The sequence below is a fragment of the Acomys minous genome (genome assembly GCF_964271855.1).
Source record: "Acomys minous genome assembly, chromosome: 15".
NCBI classification, from domain to species: domain Eukaryota; kingdom Metazoa; phylum Chordata; class Mammalia; order Rodentia; family Muridae; genus Acomys; species Acomys minous.
Window position 1 is genome coordinate 28,774,816 of NC_140497.1, and position 21,709 is coordinate 28,796,524.

At 40.7% G+C, this 21,709-nt stretch overlaps 1 protein-coding gene across 3 annotated transcripts in view; it reads left to right on the forward strand.

Moving 5' to 3' along the window:
- Positions 1-1,740: 1,740 nt before the first annotated feature.
- TUSC3 (tumor suppressor candidate 3) overlaps positions 1,741-21,709 on the forward strand; it is a 139,977-nt gene continuing 120,008 nt past the window's right edge. Inside the window, exon 1 of one of the 3 annotated variants that reach the window (XM_084758265.1) lies at positions 1,741-2,086. In XM_084758265.1, coding sequence (XP_084614391.1) covers positions 1,949-2,086 — 138 coding nt within the window. In that variant the 5' untranslated portion in view covers positions 1,741-1,948. The remainder of the gene's footprint in view (positions 2,087-21,709) is intronic. The other 2 variants (XM_084758264.1, XM_084758263.1) reach the window with 2 other exon arrangements.

Consider the following 21,709-nt stretch of genomic DNA (forward strand, 5'->3'; position numbering starts at 1 on the left):
GACAATTCTATGATTTTTCTAGCGAGGGTAGAGACAAACACTTTACACAGATTACTGTCTTATAGAGACTGCTGTAAAATCCAGGGAAGCAGGGGTAGGAATCTGGGATTATGATAGTGAGGAGGATGGTAAGAGTTTTACAAGTAAAGGAGCAATTTTTACAGTGATGTTTCATGCTTTTCTTATGAGTGATGGACTCAAACATTTGGAAAGGGGAAACAGGCTTGCAATACCATAGATTTAGAGACAGATGGGAAATTGTGAGTTGCAGCACAGATCAGAAGAATGAGGGATAATGCAATGGTGTTTTGAGGCACTAAACATTTGTCACTGGGACAATAATGCTAATTACTGCAAGGAAATTAAGACCCGTTTGGGAGATAAAGGGTGGGATAATGGAGTTTGATCATATTGAGTATATCTAGATTGTGGATGCTGATTTGCTGTCAATTATACATTGCCTCTTGTCCCCAGACAGGCAAAACTTGAGGCTCTTTTCTAATGCTTCAAGGTAAAAGTGATAGGCTAATCTTTTAGGAAAGTAAAAACAAAAGGAGGTGAGAAAATCTGGTGACTGCACCTTCCTAACCCCACTTATTACTTTTATCTTAGTCACTGTCCTATTACTGTGAAGAGTCACCATGACCAAGGCAATGATGTTAAGTGAAAGCATTTAATTGGAGGCTTGCTTACCATTTCAGAGGGTTAGTCCATTACTATCATGACAGGCAACAAGGTAGCATGCAGACAGACTCTAGCTGAGCCTATAATGGGATTTTGAAACCTCAAAGCCAACCTGGAGTGACAAACTTCCCACAATAAGGCCACGCCTCCCGTTCTTCTAATTCTTTAAAATTATGCCACTCCTTGATAAATAAGAATTCAAATATATAAGCCTATGGGGGCCATTCTTATTCAAACCACATCTTGTATATGAGGCACAGGCAGTAACCACACAGTCAAACTAAAGATGTGTCCCACAACAAGGATATGTGTCTTATTGACTAAGCCCCCTGTCATCCTTCTTCTCTGCGTACTTTTGTGACTTTTTGCTATGGCTACTGTTCACCTGTTGTTTCTCATATCTACAGTATTGTCTGACATCTCCCCAATATAAGTATTTGTTAAGTGAATTATTTTAAAGTTAATATTTCCTTTATAATTCTTTGATAATGTTTAATATAATTATATGCATTTAAACTACTTTAATGGCATTTTAAGGTTTAATCAGTTTATCAAAGGTGTTCATTGTACAAGACGGAAAAATCTTCATGTAGAGGAAAACAATGGATATACATACTCTGTTGACTTTTGTTCAGAAAGTCTCTAGAACAATGTTGATACTTCATGACTAGTTACTGAATGGCTTTTAGCAGGTTGGCTCCTAAGGTCCCTGATGGAGGGTGGAAGAAACCATGGCAAAGTGAATCCAGGAGACTAAGTTGTATGTCAAGTGTGGTATGGGGCTCAAGAGGAGGCACACTGGGGTTCCTAACTACTTCTCAGTACGAATGGAGCCTTCTGGGGCAGGAAAGCAGAGGAATGGCTTTAAAGCCCAGGTGAAAGGTTGGACTAACAGGCTCATTGCACAGTCCTGCGGCCCAGCGAGTTCAGTGAGCAGGGGCCTCAGGTCAGGGGTGAATGCAAAGGCCTCTCTCCCCACGCTGGCACGCAGGAACCCCCTGAGAGAGCAGCTCACACGCGCGCGCACTGAGCTGTCTTCTCGCCACGCCCACTTCCTGCTCCATCCCTCGCCATTCCTAGTGAACCGGATGCGCTGCCAGTCTCCTCCTCCACGCCCTTAGCCTCCTCCCAGCTCCCTGGAGAAGCCGCTGCCACCCCGAGGCCTTGGCCAAGAGGCTGCTGGCGACTGGCCCGGCGGGCGCGGCCACGGGAGGAGCTGGGCGCGCACGGCTACCGCGCGTGGAGGAGACACAGCCCTGCGGCCATGGGTGGCAGGGCCGCTCCTTCACGCCGGAGACAGGCGGGCCGCCGCTTGCGCTACCTGCCCACTGGCAGCTTTCCCTTCCTCCTCTTGCTGCTGCTGCTCTGCATCCAGCTCGGGGGCGGACAGAAGAAAAAGGAGGTAGATTTGATCCCTGGGGCATTCGCCTGAAGGCCTGGGCGGGCTGGAGCTGGCCGCGTTGCTAGGATGCCGGGTCGCGTTGCTAGGCAGCGAGGACGTGGGCGCTGGCGCCCGGGGGCAGGAGCCACGTGGGCGGGAGCGGGTTGGGCGTGTCCCTCGGGCTCCACAGGCTGTGGATGTTTAGGGTGACCCAACTCCTATATCCAGGAAGTGTGGGCTGAAGTCGCTGATGCGCTATGCCTCAGGTGTAGGCCCTGCTTTGGAAGCTGGTCTTCCTAAAGGGCGTGCTGGGTGTGAAAACACCCGCAAGCACAGAGGAACTATTTATCTCGTACTCCATTCTCTCTTGTTTATGTTAAGGCGTCATATTGAGTGTGTTATTCTGCATTCGTAATTGTAGCCTTGTAGAACCGAATGCTTACATTTGTGTTCAGCTCATTGTAATTGAGAGAACAATTGAATTAAAAAAATTTTTTTTACCCTATGCTTATTTATTTGTGAAGTGTGGGTCACATGATTTCTTTTTCAACCCACTTCTAGCTTTGTGGGTGGGGTTTTGTGTATCTAAATGACTTGTAGAGTTATTTGTGAGCTCAGTTTTGAAGACTCAGTCTTGCAGAATTAATGTGGAAACAGGTCTAGTGGTTTCACAAAAGCATGTCTTTTGGAATTGGTCACCAAGATTTCTAATTGTAGACCAGTTTGGCAAGAGTACTTTGTTTATGTGGCTGAAGATGGGTTTTACTGTTGAAATTACAGAAGCACACCAGGTTCATAACCTGAATCTGGTTCAGTTTATTAGTAGACTTTCAGTAATATGATGAGAGTGAAAAAGTAATCTCACACATAAACAGTAATTGTTTCTCTACATTAATTTTTTAAAAAAGTTAATGTTAGGTGTTTTGTCTGCATGCATGTCTGTGCTCTACTTGGGTTCCTGGTGTCCCAGGTGTCTGGTCCTCTAGAAAAGGACTCACAATAGATTGTGAACCTCCATGGGTGCTGGGAATCAAACCCAGGTGTCTGGAAGAGCAGCTACCGCTCTTTAACAGCTGAGTTCTCTCCATTCTCCGCTCGGAACAACTTCAGTGTTAAGAATTGCTCTTCTCTATCCATCCCTTGAATTGAATTTTTTTTTTCTTGAACAATTGGGCATACAGAATTCGTGGTATTTTGGTCAGAGATTGGAGAATGCACTTCCAACGCAAATTAGATTTTCTAGCAATTTGTGTCTTGTGGCATATTTTCCAGAGTTATAAATTTAGTTCATGAGAAGGTAGGAGGTTTGCAGCAGTTTTTTTTTTTTTTTTGGTGGGTGGGGAGAGAGTTGTGATATACAAAACACAGGGCAGTAGTTATTGATGAGGAACTTTATGACGTATGTGATGTTTTTGCTCCTAAGAATGCCACTAGGGCCACTTTATATGTTGTAAGGAAAAATATTAGAAAGTTTACAGGTTCAGAGATTCTTAGTATCTTTAATTCTGAGACTATTTCAACATGTAAATGGTTGGGGAACTTGTTATAATTAAATAATTATGCCTAAAATACATATGCACTTCCCTTAAAATCGTACAGCATTTGTTAGATAAGATATTGTGTTAAAGGAAAAGATTAGGAGCCCTTGAGATGGCTCAGCAGGTGAAGGCATTTGCCATCAAGCCTGAAGACTTGAATTCCATTTCCAGAACTCTAGTGGTGAGAAAACCAACTCCTAAAACTGTCCTCTGACCTGAACACAGGCCTTGTCACATGCACAGCCACACATGGAGACACACACACACACACACACACACACACACACACACACACACACACACACAGATGGGGGAAACATGATTTGAGATGGAAAAAAGATGTCATCCAAAGGTACGTTTGTCATAAAAACAGAGAACCGAATAGTAATCTGTGGTGCTAATGCAGCGTACACATAGTGAATGTAAGGAAAATGGAGAGGAAATTAAACTCGTGAAGTGTGGGAAATGATGAGAAGTGGCAGTCCAGCATTGCTTCTCCTATTTTTTCCCCCTTTTGGACTTAAGACCCTAATAGCCAGTGTATGATTCTACAGCTTTGAATCAGAAAGCATAGCAGTTGGAACATAATTTAAAACAAACATTACTGATACCTGTATCTGAGTGGCAGCCGCAGCATGAGCATGTTCCTGTTGTAGGCAGGAGACCACGTTAAAATCTACAGTCAGGCTGGGAAAATGGGTAGCATTTGGTTTTAATGTAGTAATCATATCAGCAGCAATTACCATTATGGATTTCGGAGTCATAGATGGTCCAGCTCCAACTGGATCTCTGATTAGACATCTGGCAAACACTTAACCTTGATGCTTAGTGTGCTTATTTTCAAATCCAGACACCAAGGACCTGCATCTTAGGATACTTTTATATCCTTCAAAATGAGTTTTGTTATATTTTCTGTTTAAGAATATACTCAGGAGAAATAACTAAGTAACTACAGAAGATTGAACATTTTTATAGTTACTTCCCTTATTGACATTAAATACAGCCATGTGAACACATTTTTAACCTGTTTCATGCTAACCTTATGTTGCTAATAGTATATTTATGGCAAGAACAGAAGTGGAGGAAACAGTCTGTAAATATAGTACAGATTTCAAAACTTCATGTAATTAACATGCTGATGGCCACACACGTCAAGATGTGTGTTGTGAGTTAGTTGTTGTCTGAAAGCATGGTGAAGGCTGATTGAAAGCAACAGACCTTATCTTGAATAGCCCAAACTCCCTGTTGCAGAGGTGATGTCAGAGTCCTGTGTCACAGCACCGAGTGATTCTGTTCTCATAAGCTGCCTGTGGTCCCTGTGTTCTTTGGACATAGAGATACTGGTGGGTAAGGGAAACCTTTCCAGTGCCTGTCTTGACAGTTTGGTGTTTTGGAGTTTGATAGCAGTGAACAGCTACAGTAACAGATGGAGGCCCATGGGTTGTAGCTCTTGAGTAGGCTCAGGATACTGAGACCCTGCAGCCTATGAGTGTTGTGTTACAGGTCTTACTGAGGTCTAAAAAGTTACTTAGCTCCTAATGGCTGCTAGTGTTGCTGTTTCTAGGCTTACTATGTTGGGATTTCCTAGGCCCTTGACTGGAGCCAGTGTTGCATATCCTCGGCCCAGCATCCCTGAGAGCTTTGGCTCTTAAAGCTGTAGTCTCCCAATATCCGTTCTAGTTTCGTCCTGTACCTGTGGCTTTTTCCCCTGACAGCCTCTTCAGCCTCTGCCTTTTGCCTCCTCTTGCCTTTATTTTTGCTGTTCTCCTTGTCATGGTTGCTCTCTTTTGCCCTGGCCGCTGCCTCTGTGGTGACCTCTCCTGCTACTTTTGTGATCCTGGCTGCTGTTTGAAGACCTATTGTGGCTGTCTCTACTCTACTGTGGGTCTACAGGCAGCTTGTCAGCAGTGCTGCTTCTGCATCTCAGGCTGTTGTCTGCTTTCTACTACTGTGAACCCAAAGAGTGAGTGGGTTGCCCGTCTCTATCCTTCCTGTGGCACGCTATTAACCCAGGACTCTAGCGCATGTGAATTTATTACTTAAAACAGTAATATTTTCCAGACTCAAATAAACTCACTGCTCTTTTTAGAAGATTTGAGTCAGGGTGCCAGCATTTACACTGGTTGTTTCATCTCCATTTGACAGAGGACAACATGGAAAGGATTGTAACAAGAGGTTGTTGACACCTGTAGTAAGTTGCATTGCAGGAAAATAACCCAAATCTTTTGCAGAGAGAGGTGGGTCTATTTGACCTTTGCTCTGGAGTGAGACACCATCTTTGTTAAGCTTGAAATAACCAGCTCCTTTGTACTTCCCTGGTGTTGGATCTCTGAATGCCTGCTTTTGAGTCCCTTTGTGTCCTGGTTGTTTGTTTGTTTGTTTGTTTGTTTATTTATTTAGTCACCTTGACACAAGCCAATTGAGAACATGCTTTCATCAGATTGCCTGTAGGCAAGTCGGTAGAGCACTTCTGTGATTAATGATAGGTGCTAGAGAGTCCAGCTCCCACTGTGGATGGTGCCACCCTTGGGATGTATAAAAAGTTGGCTGATAAGCGAGGGGGAGCAAGCCAGTAAAGCTGCAGTTCCTTCCTCCTGTCCTCTTGTCCTGACATCCTTTCAAGCGGGACTATAAACTGGAAGATTAAAGAAACCATTTTCTCCACAAGTTGCTTTTGGTCGTGGTGTTTTGCCTCAATAATAAAAAACAAGCAAAGATACTTCATATATGGTAATTAGCTATAGCAATCCAACTCGTGTTTGCTGGTACATGTGGAGGTCACAGGTCAACCTGTGGTGTCATTCTTTCTTCAACTGTCCCCCACATTTCTTTTTGAGAGATAGGCTCTTGGGTTAGCTCCTTCGTTAGGTTTAGGCTGGCTGGAAGGGGGAGCTCCAGGTGTCCATCTGGCCCTGCCTACCTGGCTTTTACAATATTTTATTTTAGTTTTAATCCGTTCTGGGGATTGAACTCAGGTCATTATGTTTGCACAGCCTTCATTTTAGTTTTCAAGTTTTAATTATTTTACACATTCAGAGGATAATAAAATCACAGTTACTCATGATAGATGAGAAAACTTAGAAAGGCAACAATTTGTCTAAGTACAATCATTGCTGAATATCTCATGTTCATGTGCTCGGTAGTCCAGGATGACTTGGGCTGTTTCTGCCTCTGCCTACCAAATATTGGGACAATGGTGTGAGCCACTGCACCTGGCTCAAGTTTCATTTCATGAGTACAAGTACAGGGTACTTCATGATCTGAAAAGAAATGGAGGAAAATAGTTATATTCTTTCTCATCATCTATGCCTGTTTTATTTGTCAGTTATTTCTGTGGATTTGGGTTTGCCTTACAAAGTGCAGTCTTTTCACATTTTCAGATGATTCCATCATAATAGAATAGATAGAGGATCCCAAAGGGTCCTATGGAGCCATGATGTACTGACTTGCCAGTAAAATATAAACTTGTTGAGTATGGAAACTTTGCTGTTGCTTTTTGTTATTAATATTATAGCAGAAACTCAAAGTAGATGTATCTTCTATGTTTGGTTTTAAAAAATTAAGTGTGTTGTAACAGTCATGCCTTGAAGTTTTTTGATTTTAGTAGAATACTATTGAAATAATGAAAATAAATATGTGAGTATCATTTTTCAAAAATATCACATATGTCATCTTTGCCATTCTAAAACGTGTTGTCATTTTTTTTCATATATATTAATTGGTAAATGTTACATATTAGGTGTTGTGCTCTATTTTGGAGCTAGGGTGATGGCTAAAACAAAAACTGCTTCTGGTGTATGTTCTATAGTTTATAATCCAATGTAAAACTCATGCAGAAAAGATAAATGTGCATAGACTTCAGTGGGGCCCATAATAGCATGCTTTTCATAGCTTGACACAAATGACATACCTAGGGAGAGAGAGTCTTAACTGAGCATTGCCCGTGGGCATCCCTGGGGCATTTTCTTGGTTGCTGATTGATGTAGAAGGGTCTAGCACATTGTGGGTGGAGCCACTTGGAACAGGTGGCGCTGGGCTGTTGAAGAAAGTAGAACTTGAAGTAGTTCTTAAGACTAATAAGCACTGAATAGCGGAATCTGGTTTCAGACTAGAATGGAAGGTTGGAGTCAAGTTCTAGGGAGGCCGTAGGCTGTGTTAAAGTATATGCCTTTATCTTAAAAGATGGATAGGAAGAAAGGGATGGCTTTGTATCTTGGAAGTGAAGCTTCTATTTAGCATTTCTTTGAATGTGGTGTGGAGAATAGCTTTAAGGGGGATGCAAGCTTAGAAAGAGTAACAATGTACTCAAGAGGTGTTGCAAAAGTTAAGGTATGAGGTAATGTTGACTTGAACTTGATTAAAGGACAAGTAAAGCTTGATTAAAGGACAATTCTGTTTACTTCAGTGGTAAATGGAAAGGAGGACAATATGCTGTTTTTATTTGTGAGATGCTTTTGTGAAAGGTAAAGCTGCAATGTCTGCAAGGGTGCTTATGTTGATTAAAAAATGGAATTAGAAATCAATAGCACACATCATTGAATTCGTGGTTGTTGACAATGGAAGACTTAATGCCAAATGCTGAAAGGTGCCAGTATTTTGGTGTTGTGCCAGTAGAAATCATGTGGGAGAACCAAAGAGAGCTGTACTACTAGAGCTAGCTAGGAAAGAACCTTGCCTGAGTTTGGATGTCAGAGAAGAGAATAAATATTTTGAGGAGAGATCATCAGTAACAGGCGGTGGCTGCTGGATTGTTTAAACAAAGTCCTTTGGATGTAACAAGACAACTTTCTTGTAGCAGTTAGGATGCATCCTGTTAGCAAATCAGTAGGCTGTGAGGAAGAGAGAGCAACATGTCAAGCAATAGTGCTGTGAGTGGGAGCAGAATTTAGCAGATGGTAGATGGAGAAGAAGCTGAAAGGAAGAGAAGATTGATCGAATCAGATGACAAAAGAGTAGGTTGAGGGATGGAAATTGAAGCGCTGTATTATCCTTAAAAAGAAAGAAACGTGGTGTCTCCAGGTCTGTGTTCAGATACTTGGCTTTCTTATATATTTGTGGTAGTACCTTAGTAGGTTGGGACCACAATACAGTGTAGTCTGTGTAGCTTCAAAGCAGTACATGTGGTTTTTTTTGTCAGAGTCTGGGGACCTAGGAAGTCCATACTCATGTGCTCAGATTTGGCATTTGATTGGAGAAAGGGGATGTTTTTGTAGGTGATGAATTTTTACTTGATGGAAGTATTAGAGGAGGCCTAGATGAAAAGGGTGCCTGGCGTTGTTCGTATAACTTTCCTTCTCTTTTTCCTACTGCTCTTTAGAGATGTGTACATATGAGTAGAAAGTCAAATTCTGGAAGATGAAGTTTAGAACATTTTTATGCAATACTTTGACAGTTCTATACACTTACATGGACAATTTGACTTATTTTCACTTCATTCTCCCTCTTCGTGAACCTTCTCAGTAAGTCCCTGTGCTAATTTCTTGTCGTCTTGTGTGTCAGTCACTGGGTTTAATTTTAGTTTGTTTTTGCACTGGTCTGGGCGGGAAGTTACTGGAGTAAGAGCAACTGATCAGTGACTACACCACTGAAGAAAATGCCAGTCTCCCCCAACAAGTGTAAACTGTTAACATTTCTCCAGAAAGGGGTGGAAACTCACAAGTTTCTCCCCTGTCCATGATGAAGTGCCGATGGCCCAGTCCTGTACAGATCACTAACAAACACTGAAGCGAGTGTAAGAGCCTGTCCAGAAGATACCTCTCTGCCACACGTCTACCCATGCTCTGTCTCCGACGTTCTTGTTAGCCCTCCTCTGTGATGTCCCCTGAGGCTTGGAGTGGGTGGTACAGCTGTGTAATGATTGTGATACTATAAGCATGTTGTTCTCAACCTTGAAAAGGGAGTGGGTTACCGGTTGTGGATGAGTGCTCCTTAAAAACTAACTTGCTTACTTGCAGAGTTGGACAGGGGTCTGACCCAAAGGGTTAAACACATAACCATCAAACGGGGCCTAAGTACAATGAAGGTAGAGATGCTAAGCTTTTTATCATGGCTTTATTGACTCCTTGATGGTCTGAAGAACCAAGTGAAGACTTCCTGTTTTAAACAGAAACAGCCTCTTAGGTCAACAGAAGAATTAAAACGTGTACTTGGAACTGTTTTAAAAATGGAGGCACTAATCCTTATGAAGGCTCTCTCATGCTTTTTGTCACTGCCGTGTTAGTGATTAGGTTTTGAAAATTTTGCAAACACTTATTTAAATCATACTTTCTTATTTCTTTGAATTTGGAATGGCAGAATATTTGACTCAGTGAATCGTAGGCAGGTGTTTTTGTTGTTGTTCCTTTTATGTAGAAGCTCGAAGTGTCCGTTTGGCTTGTTTGCTGAACGAATAGCCAGGGCAGTCTTGCTACACGTGATGGAAGAGTGTACCTTCGTTTGTAGTTGCTGATATTTGGTGGTGCTAGCATACTATCCTGTTGTCTCAAGAACTGTTGGTTTCTTAGTCATTCTAAGAAAAATTTAAAAAGCTACTCATAGAATAGGTGATTTGACTTAGAAAAAAAAAGGATTGTTGAATTGCTTCTTTGTTGCTGTGATAAACACTGACTAAATGGAAAAAAAAAAAGAACAAAGGGTTTATTTCATCTTAAACCTCCAGGTAACACCAAGTTGTCTCAAATGCAGTGGCTTTAAGTAACAGGCTGCAGTGTGGTCTGATCTGAGATTTCTTCTAGACCAGGTTGTGGGTAGAATCTCTTTCCTTGTAAGTGGTTGCTGGGCTCATTCTCTGTTTTTTTTGTTTTTTGTTTTTTTTTCTGTTGTTTTTCCATTGCCGAGTGTCCTGCTTTCAGTCACAGCACACCCCAGGCAGTTGGAGCATGGCTGTTTGCGTTCTTGCAGTAAAGGTGGCCTCACTGAACTTCATTCTTCAATGTCTTCACCAGATTAGGCCTAGCCTGCTACCTTTTAACTGTATCAGCAACGTAGAGATTTATGTCTACAGATATTTACCCCGAACATGAATATAGTTATGGTAGTGTTAAGTCTGATTTCATATCATAGATCTCATATGTAATTTGGAAAAAAGAATTATGACTGTGGGTCATTGGGTATTATTTTAGAAGAGGGTTACTAAGCTTAAGTAAATATGGTTTTCTACAAGACAGTATTATTTCATACATTTAGCAATAGCTGAAATTAGAGCAGCCATAACATTCATAGTGGAGTTTTACTCAGAGAAGCAAGACCCAAAAATGTAACTACCACCTTTCTTTTGTCTGTCTGTCATGTATCATCTGTCTAATCTATCAACAATGACCAATGGTGGGTACTAAGTTGTCTCAGACAGCCATAATTTGCATGTTGGTAAAGAAGCAGAGAATCTGGGGGAAGGGACAGTGCATATAAATGGGGAATAAAGGCGGTGGTGGACCAGATCCAACTGCATAGTGTCATAGTGGTTTTAAGGTACACAGTTCTTAAGTTGAATATTACCCACAAGAAATAAAAATAAGTGGTCCAAATGGTAAGAATTATTTTATAGTGTTTACTTATCCAACAGCCTCAGGATACCCATTAAACTTCAAAGTTTCAAAGAATAATAGCTTTCTTTTTTATTTTCTTTCTTTCTTTTTTTCTTTGTCATAGAATGAACAGTTAAAGTTGAGGACTTTAGTTGACTAATATTCAGTGTGCCTACAATTGTCTTCAACCTGTACTTTAAAAATCTATTTTCGTATATTAAGGACTGAGAGAAACATTTTCTTCTCTCTTTGCTGTTGTAGGAGGAAACCATTTCTACTAGATATTTACTTGTACTTCATTGAAAACAGTTATTTTAAACACCAGGGGCAAACTTTTCATTTTTTGTGTGGCTGACAGTATCTATCTTTGTAAGATTTTTGATAGATGTGCCCCAGATCCAACTTCCTGATACAGAACATGTTAGACACCGAAGTGGGTGGGGTGGCCATATTGAGTTAATTCTCTTATCAGAAAAGGAGAAAAATAAATGCCTTCTGTATCATTTGAAGTATTTGAATAAGCATATTCCCTTCATTCTGCTGCCAATAGACAGCAATGTGGGGAAATAATTATGGAATCCTGTCTACATTATCATTACCACGCCTGACTACTATAGAATTTTCGGATAACATTTTAACAGCATTGACAACTTACATGGTATTATTATATGCTTATTTTAAAGATAACAGTGATACCTACCTCCCACCCCCCCCCCTTTCTTTCAGTGCTGGGAATGAAACCTTGAGCCTGGTCACGGTCGGCAAATGAACTTAGGCGTTTTTAGTAGCCAGTGTTGTTTGTGAATGGTCAGTGGCTATGTGAGCATAGTTGTAGGGGAACAACCTCTCTTGTCATTGTCCTGCTGTGGCCTATTATTTCATTCAGCATGCTACCTTATATAGTTTTCCTAAGTAGTCTTAATGGTGTGCCAGGGATACTTACCATTATCAGTTTTCTTTTTATAGGTACAAGCTAGGTGACTTTTACTTTTCTGCCTAGTGTTTGACGGGGCCATATGACATCTCTAGGCCATGACTGTGCACAGACATGATTTCCTCTATCTCTCCCTGACCACAAGACCTCCCCTTTGCTGTCACCTTCCATGCTGTTCCTAGGTCTCACCTGCATTGCATCAAAGCTCCCTGTAAAGTTCGGTGTTAGTGTGCCCAGGAGACTAGGAAGGTAGAAAGGACACACAAGTCCAGCTGATTTCTGTATTTGTTTCCTAATGAAAAGTAACATTTTTTTTTTTTTGTGGCTCCAAACAATGAAAAGTTACTGTTTCACAGTGTTAGAAGTGAGATGTAAAAATACCGGCTGTACTGGCCAAATAGCTGTCTGTAGGCTTTGTTCTTTGAAGGCACTGAGGCGAATATTTAGTTGCTTATTTAGAGAGTTAGTTTATTAAAATCAAATGCTGTGACAAATCCCATCTCTTTCTGTGCATTTAAATATGCCCACTTTAGAGTAGTACATTTTGCCTGCATTCGCATCTTGGGTGACACTGTACAAGAGAACACGCCGCTCTGCCTGGTATTTACTAAAAGTCACTGAGCATCCAATCTGACTTATTAGCCTGAATTCTCAGTGTCTTCTCTGGACCCATACTATCAAAACATGGTATTGTCTGCACACTTAGAGAATGTGCCTACAGCATGCTCTGTGGCATGCTAGACTAAAGCATGGGACTCAGTAACTGTTTAATGGTGACCCATTCTTACCTGAGATACAGAAATTGTGCTGCCAGAATATTTTTTTATCAGGGTATCTAAAAGAATGTTCAGTGGCTAACCCTACCTTATCTTCCAGTCTTTTGTGGAAACTTCCCTGCTATTATGACCAATGTTAGGTACTTACTCACTTAATATTAAAGTACTAGTAACTATTTCTCAAGAATAGTAGGTGTCACCTCCTCCTGACTTCTTACATAGTACTTTGCAAGAAACCTGCTTAAGAATGTAGTTTAAATGACTAAATATTTTGTAGTGAAAAAGACTTTGAATTGTGTTTGTAAAAGTATGCCAAAGTTAGATTTTTTAACTGATTAGATTCTTATGACTATTCCCCTACCTATTTTAAAAGGACACTTTATTTATGTATTTATGTATGCGTGTGTGAAAGGTGGTAAATGTGGAAGCTACACGCCTGTGGGTGCCAGCAGAGGATAGAGGAGGATGTCATCCTCTGATGATGGAATTAGAGGTGGTTGTGAGCTATGCAACGTGGGTGCTATGATGAGAAGCAAACTGGAGTCCTCTGGAAAAATAACAAACACTCTTAACTGCTGAGCCCTCTCTCCAGCTCATAATTGGTCATGGTGTTGAAATTTAGCTTTTAATTATAAACTTTGATGATTGTTGGAAAGCAACAAAGAATAAAATCAAGCTGATAAGTTTTTTAATGGTTATTGTTTTCAGTAAAATTGTATGACAACAGAGTGAGATATTTTCAGTTGTTGTTTGGATTTTAGATTTTGGGACATGAATCTAGGTGCAGCTGGTTTTGCTTGGTGTTTAAACTGGGGATTGAACAGTGGTCTCACATTCACACAGGCAAGTGCACTGTTGACTATGTTTTGCAGTCCATGGACATCCTTCTAAAGGTCATTGCTGAACAGATACTGGTATTTTCACCAGCCTTTCTGCGGGCTTGTTTAACACCCATATTCTCTTCTGAAGTAGCTACTTCTTAATTCTTGTTGTCTTTCTCTTTTCATATATTAATTATTAACATTCTCTCAGGTGCTCATTTGTCCTTTGCTTTACATTTAATTTAAAAATTCTCTTACCATTTTCTTAAATTACGTTTTTAGTCAGCAGTGATCAAAATGTAGTGTTAGATGATGGGTTGATAAGATAATAGGGGAATTAAAGATTGATGTTTGTTCAGGCACAGAGTAATTTTATAAGAAGTTGGTCCTTTGTACACAAACAGCTTTTGAGTATGGATGCACTTTTTGAGTGTAAATTCATGTGTGTGAGTTGGGGGGGGGAATGAAAAAGGGAATGGGGGGGGGAGGAGGAGGAGGAGGAGGAGGGGTGTTTGAAGTAGAAATGCCAGAGATGCCCTTGCTGATTGGCTCGAGAGTAGGACGGTAGGAAGGATGCACTCCTTCACTCTCCATCATTTCTGGCATAGAAAAATCTGCTAGATGGAAGCTAAGCAGAATATAAAAGGGGTTTGTAATTTACTCAGAGAATATTTGTGTATTACTTCTCTGTTTTAGGCATGTCTAGTAGTATATAAATTAAGTAGAACAAAATTGTGCTCCTGAGTGTCGTAGCTAAGGAAATAAGAAAGCAGGAGTCTAGTTTACATATCCCTCAACCCAATTTTATCTCGATAATCCTTGTTCTGTGAACTGATACCATACCCCTTCCCACACTAGACTGAATTAGGTTTGTATTCCTTGTAGTTCCAGGCCTTTTGATAAATATGAACGGATAGTTGCAGTTTCTGATGTGTGAATGTGGTTAACCTTCTCTTAGATTTTGGCAGTGGGGATTACCTTGTCCTTTATTTTCCTCATGTCTTAGTTAAGATTACATTGTTGTGATGACACACTGTGATTAAAACACATCTTAAGGAGGGAGGGGTTTATTATTTGCTTACACTTTCATATCATAGTCCGTCATTGAAGAAGGTCAGGACAGGAACTCAAACAGGCAGGCACCTGGAATTAGACGCTGGCGCATAGACCATGGAGGGGTGCTTCTTACTGGCTTACTCTTCACTGCTTGTTCAGTCTGCTTCCCTATAGAACCCAGGACCACCAGCCCAAGGATGACACCACCCACAGTGGGCTGCACCCTCCCACATGGGCCACTAATTAAGAAAATGCCCTACAAGCCTGTCCCAGGCTGATACTGAGTTTTCTCAGTTGAGGTTCCTTCCTCTCAGATGACGCTACCTCATATCAGAGTGATACACTACTCCTCAGCACACATCCTCATGTTGAGGCTTTAGCCTCTTGGCTTTCCAGCTAAACATTTTGGCTATTTTCTGTAGTTACGCAGGAAGATGTAACTTTAGCACATGCTGCTGGACGGATGCAGTTTAGACCAGATAATTCTGGCAAGTCTCTTACTGTGTCGTTACTTACTTATTGAATGAGCAAAATTAGAAAAATTGTAAAGGTTTAATAATAGTGTTTTGTTTTTGAGGTAGCCTCACCCTGGAGCCCTTGCTGACCTGGAGCCTTACCCTGGCCTTGAGTTTGTGCCATCATGTCACTTCAGGCTCCTCAGTGCTAGGATTACGTTCCTGAGCCTCCTTGGGTGACTGACGTAGTTTTAAAATTAGTATTAGTGGATTAAGAGTTTGTGAAACAGATTGCTTGCAGTCCTGCTACTGTGGAAGTGTCTCTGAGATGCTTCTGTATTGTGTTAGCCAGATAGGTGAGCAACTTGATTCTTCAGTCCCTCATGTACTGTACTTGTCTGCTTTTGTGTGCTTCCTTAGCTCCTGCTGGAAAGTACACGGGCAGTTTATTTTCACAGAAAAATTATATATCCTGTTAATCTAGATCAATTGAAGTGAGATTTGGAGAAAAATTCCTCATATGAATTTGAGATGTCAAATTGCAGCATAATGATAATGAAGCCACAGACTATATACACATAAAGTTTATTTAACTCATCTCAGAATATCTATATAATTATCCTGACAGCTGAATGAGGGCAAAGTTAATAGCTTATAGCCAATGGAGCCAGCTATTTAGAAGGAAGATGAGTGTATAATTTGTCATCCAAACCAGGACACTTGAGAGTGAAAGAGAGGATACAATTAATAATTTTGCTGAGATAACGGAAGTAAGGTGAGGCTGTTCCTGGGGTAACTGTGACGTCTGGTGATGGAAGTTAGATGGAGGGCAGGGTTTTGACATGAATACATGGTGTCCGAGTGGTTTTGTTGCAGAGTTATTGTGGGGTTCTGGGATGCTGTGTCACTAGTGTGCTTGGTTTGTTGCTTGGATAGTGCAGGAGCAGGGCGGTGTCATGCTGATTGCTTTCCTGCTGCTAATTTCTATAGTTCTTAAACTCAGCTCTTAAACTTTTATCATACTTAATGTTTTTATTAATTAAGAAGCAGTGTACTGTCATTAGAAATGAAGCTTTATGTCCAGCTACTTGTAAAGGTGGATTTTTGGGTTATGTTTGGAGATGCCAGTATCTTTATTACGCATGCGTTGCTCATTCCATGCCATTGGCTACTCTTGCAGCATAGTGAAAGTCTGATTTAGCACAGCATGGTTCCTTTTTGTGAGGCAGTTAATGTTACAGAACATCTTAGCATAAATTTTTGTGTTTTTCTAGTGTTAAAACAATATTGCTTTATAATTTATTCTCATTCTCTCTCCCCTCCGGCCCGTGTGTGTGTGTGTGTGTGTGTGTGTGTGTGTGTGTGTGTGTGTGTGTCTGTGTGTCTAGAAACATCAAATTGAATGATGACTGATGTTCCTGATGAGGCTCACTAGAAAATGAAAGAATGCATCCTTTGTTTTGAATATGCTGTGACTATATTATTTATAGCCTATAAAGCTACATAAATCTAAGCAGGAGTTTATGCCTGCTTGCCTTCCTTAATTTGTAAATTGTATTAGTTACTTGCCTTACTGCTGCCATAAAGTACAAGAAGAAAGTGACTTCCGAACGGTTTCCATTAGCTTACAGTTTGGGGAATACAGTGCATCACGGAAGAAAATGTAGGTGGGAGGTGTAGCTGGACTCTGGCTACTTTATTGGGTTCTCTTTGCTGCCTCCCTACACCACCCCATCCCTTCAAACACTGGGTAGGGGAGAAAGGAGCTTAGAGGGGAAAGGGGCCGCCAGTGTCATTAGACTAATTCCAGCTGATCATGGAGTTAACCTGGGGCAAGTCTTTTCTTTATCCTCAGGATATTTCCAACCAGCAACAGCAGCATGATCAAACAGCAGCCAGCAACAGGGGAGCAGCAGCTGCCGCAGCTTCTGGGGCTCTAGCACTTTTACACCTTCTCCAGAGTCCCCAGAGTTCCAAACGTAGTAAACTATCTGTAGCTGGCAAATATTCATCCTTCCTTAAAGAAATAAAAACTTGTAACTATAGGGAGGAGCAGGTGGCGGCTGTTCTTTTATGTGCCTCACGAAGGAGGCAGAGAGCAGTCACTGATGGTGCTCCCCTTTCTTGTTTTACTCCTTCGCAGCTGTAGCCTGTGGGGTGGTATCTATCACTCAAGAGTTAGCATGAGTCTTCCCATCTCAGGGAACCTACTCCAGGCAATCACTTACAGGTATGCCCAGAAATTTGTTTCCATGGTGATTCTAAGTTTTATGAAATAACAGTCAAGATTACCCATCACAGGAATGATTTTAAAACATTTTATTAATCTTGAGAATTTACTTGTTAGTATACTCAACATAGATCCTATAGTATGCCCAGTTCTAATTATTTTGTGTTATCTCACCATACACCTTCATGTGAGTTAGTTTTGTCAAAGAGCTGTGTAAATTGAAGTGTTCTATAGATTCAGGTGATTTGCCCTGAATCTAGCAACCGTGCCATTAAAGTTCAGAATTGACATCAAAGCTCTTCCTAATTAACCTTACTTCCCACTGTGCTTAGACTGGAGAGGGGAGTGACTGTGTGTGTGTGTGTGTGTGTGTGTGTGTGTGTGTGAGAGAGAGAGAGAGAGAGAGAGACTATATATCTTTGGGGATCTGGAGGTACAGTATGAAGCCAGCTGACTGTTCAAAATATCTTTGAGAGCTTATATCTTATTTACATTAAACCTATTTCAGACTTTGTTTTCTGCCCATTCTCTGTTATTTTAAAATGTACTTCATTTATTTGTCTAATTTTGTTTCTCCATTGGTTATATCGTTTAAGATTGTATATTTTCTGGGCATGCTGTTTACTCCAGAGGGGTTCAGGATTGTTTTGTCGGCAGTACTGCCTTCTGGTAGAGTAATTGCCAGCTGTAGGACTGTGTGTGCAGGAGTTAAGCAGCTCTGTTGAAGGAAGCCCTAGGCTGCCTTGCTGCACTTGCATAGGTTGTGCTGCGAGGGTGAGTCTAAATGGCTTTGAGTACTAGTATGTAATTTGGGACACACACAGGACCTGCAGCGCCGGCTTACTCAGTAGGTCTGTGCCGTAGCCGAGCAATGCTGAGTGTACACTGACTGTTCAGCGAGCCACTTTAAACCTCCTCAGCCTTGCCCTGCAGGGGCCCAGAGCCCCCTTATTCTGCTAGGGAAAAGAGTCTGTGCTCTGACTCAGAGGGGAGCTGCTGCTGAGGCTTTTATGCAAATATTATTTAAAGATATTTCAAAATAAAGCTGTGAGAGACAAGCAGAAGTAGCATGGAGCATCACTTCCCCACAGCACGCCATCTTGACACTGTTGATAATTCCTAGCAGGGAGGGGAAGTTCTCCTCATTGTAGAAGGTAGGGGATTGAGAAGGGACTTGTCACACTTCACTTTCCCTTAGGTAATCTTAGGTATGTCCCTGCCATTTCTTGGTGGGACTTTGTTCCTCAGAGTCATTCCAGACTTTTTCTTTCTTTCTTTTTCTTTAATACATATAATTTTGGTAACTCTTAGTTAAGATGCCTTACACAGGTCACACTTAGGATTTTGGCCCATGGCTGTTTGTGTGAGGTCAGGCTCTTGTTTCACAGTTAAGATTGTTCTGTTGTTCTTGCATTTGTGAATATATACTACTTCAGAGAAGTGAGTCAGTCAAATACTGTTTATTTTAGTTGTGCTTGTGAGTGAGTGTGTGCATCTTTCTGTGTGTATAAGGTCCAGGGAGGACATTTTGTATTCCTTTGAGGCATGATCTTTCCCTAAAGCTGGAACTCTCATTTATTTTTCTTCCTGTGTGTCCAGCATTCAGCAGTCACCAGCAGTCCTCTGCCCCTTTGCCTTCATCAGTGCCGGGGTTACAGCTGCCCATGCGACAGTGCACGCTTGTTCCTGTTTGCTGCTGGGATCTGAACTCAGGCTCTCATGGTTCCTGAAGAGCCTCTCAGCCCCTCAAGTATTATTTAAGGGAGCTTTTCCACTTTGTGCTTTTATCTGAGTGTAACTCATTGGAAAGACAGAAGGTGCAGCTACCTTAAAACCCCAGAAACCTGTTTAACTTTAACCTCTCAATTGTGTGGGCTGACTCTTGTAAAACAAACAATTCTTTTGCTATTCCATGTTCAGGCTGTTTTGAACAAAGATAGTTTAACTTGGGGACAGTAATTTCCTGTGGAGTACTTACTTGTGTTTATTAAAATGTTTCTTGAATTTAATGCTTAGAAAATTTTAGTTTTGAGATTACTTTTAAGAAGCAGGTCTAGGCCTGCTAAGTAGATTAGTAATCCTGGGTACTGTGGAGGATGAGGCAGGAGGTTCAGCAATTTACGGCATGATTGGGCTAGAATGATTTCTGGGTCAGCCTGTGCAACTTAGTGAGGGCCTGTTCCAAATGTGTAATGGTTTTCAGTATTAAGAGGATTGGAGAATTATGTTTGGGTCTGTTTATAGTATTGCCAAATGAAACAACAAACAAAATGAAACAAAGCACCAACTGCATCCATTGTGTGTGTGTGTGTGTGTGTGTGTGTGTGTGTGTGTGTGTTTAGACACTATATTGCCATTTAAAGTGCATATACAATGGAACATATATAAGAGGCCAGTGTTGTTAAAGTATTTAACTGAAATTATTTGATTTTATTTTGTAATGATTATTCAAACTTCCAAGTCAAATGGAACTTTTTCATGAAACTAGTTTAAACATTAAATGTTAGGGTTATTTTTATATAACTTTGTTTTTCTCTCTCAGTTTCTCTTTTAACCTGGCTATCACAAAAAATTGAGACTCATTTGTCTATAAAGCCTAACAACACAATCTTGAGCAGTTTGTTTGTCCTTAACCCTCTATGTTATCCTGACTCTGTCTTTGCCAAAATCCACAAGTTACTTAGTTTGTAGTTCTTTCTTTGCTCCAGCTGAATCTTCTTCACCTCTCCTGCACCTCTGCCTCTGGCTGATGATCCCCTACTTCTTTTTCTAACTCCTTCTCCCTTGACTGGCAGGAAGTCCAGACTTATTCTCTCCTCTGCTCAGTGATTGGCTGTAAACTGCTTTATTGGCAGGGGACAGTTGGGAAGCAGAGTTAATACAACATTGAGAGAGGAGATTCTCATAACAAGGCTTGCAAACAGATAAGCAGGCTACAGAAATTAGCATTTGAATTATACAATAATCTAATGTCTACAATTAAATAACTTAGATATGTAATGTATACATGTATATACATGTTATTTTACTATAGGAGAATGGTAAATGTTTTATTTCAAAAATACTTCCTGAGATATGCAGTGGCCCTTCCTTGCTTCCATTATTGTGTTATTGGCTTCAGTTACTCATGTTCAACCATGGTTGGTCCGAATGTATTAATGGAAAATTTAGCAGTAAGTAACTCATAGTTTCATATTGAGTAACATTTTCATGATCCTACTTCTTTCCCATGATTTGAGTTGTCCTTTTGTCCACATTGTATATGCATACCCACACTGTATATGTATATCCACACTCTATGTATAATGTATAAGTGTGTGCATATCTACATTGTATCTATAGCCTCACTGTATAGACCTCTCACCAGTCAGCTGTTTGCTAGCTGTTGATATTGTCTGCTCACAGTGAGCAGATGTAGGTAGATCTGGGAAGGGAAGAGGGAGAGAGAAAGAGAGGAAGGGGCGAGGAGGTGACACTCACATAGCTTTTCGTGTAGTCTCACTGCTCTTGTAGTTCTGATTTTGCAGTTACTGCTAACTTACTGTATGTAATTTATAAACGGGACAGTAGGTAGTATGTCTAGGGGTCAGCACTTCTCCTGGCTTTAGACATGTAGCAGGTACCCTGTGGATAAGGAGCTATGATCATGCTTCTTTGAAAGCATATAGTTCATATCATAATTGATAGAAATGTTATGTTTATACATAAAAAATAACATTACTGTCCAAGATTCAAATGAATTCTCAGTTGAAGGAAAGCTTGTAAAAGTGAGTCAGAAATCTGTTTTATGTTAAAATGTGTGTTAAATGACATAGCAGTTAAGATTATTTATTTCAGATGTTGAGACTGATCTCTTTTTTAATTTAAACATTTATAATAACACATTTATTTGCACTTATCACCAGTGCTTCCATCTGAGTTTCCTAAAGAAAAGCTTTGCATTAAATCGAGATATCAGATATTTGAAAGATGTGTGCAGAGGTCTGGCTTGCTTGCCTCTGAGAGACTGGCTTGTGAGTCCATTAGTTGATGGCATCTGTTTCTTTTCTGCTAAAGCACGTTTTGCTAGAAAAGATGGTCTGGAGAGCTCCTTTCTGGAAACATTGTGGAAATCATGGCTTTAGAGAGCTTCTTTGAGGCACAATATGCATCTGTCAGATGATGAAATTAAAACAAGAAGAGTCTTAAGAGGCTTAAAGATTACACAGGCCAATTGGCAATGAATGTGAACTTGTTTTCCTTCCTCGATGTTAGCCCATAAATTTAGTGGTCCCTAAGCTATTATTAATGTCAGATTTCACTGCTAAGATA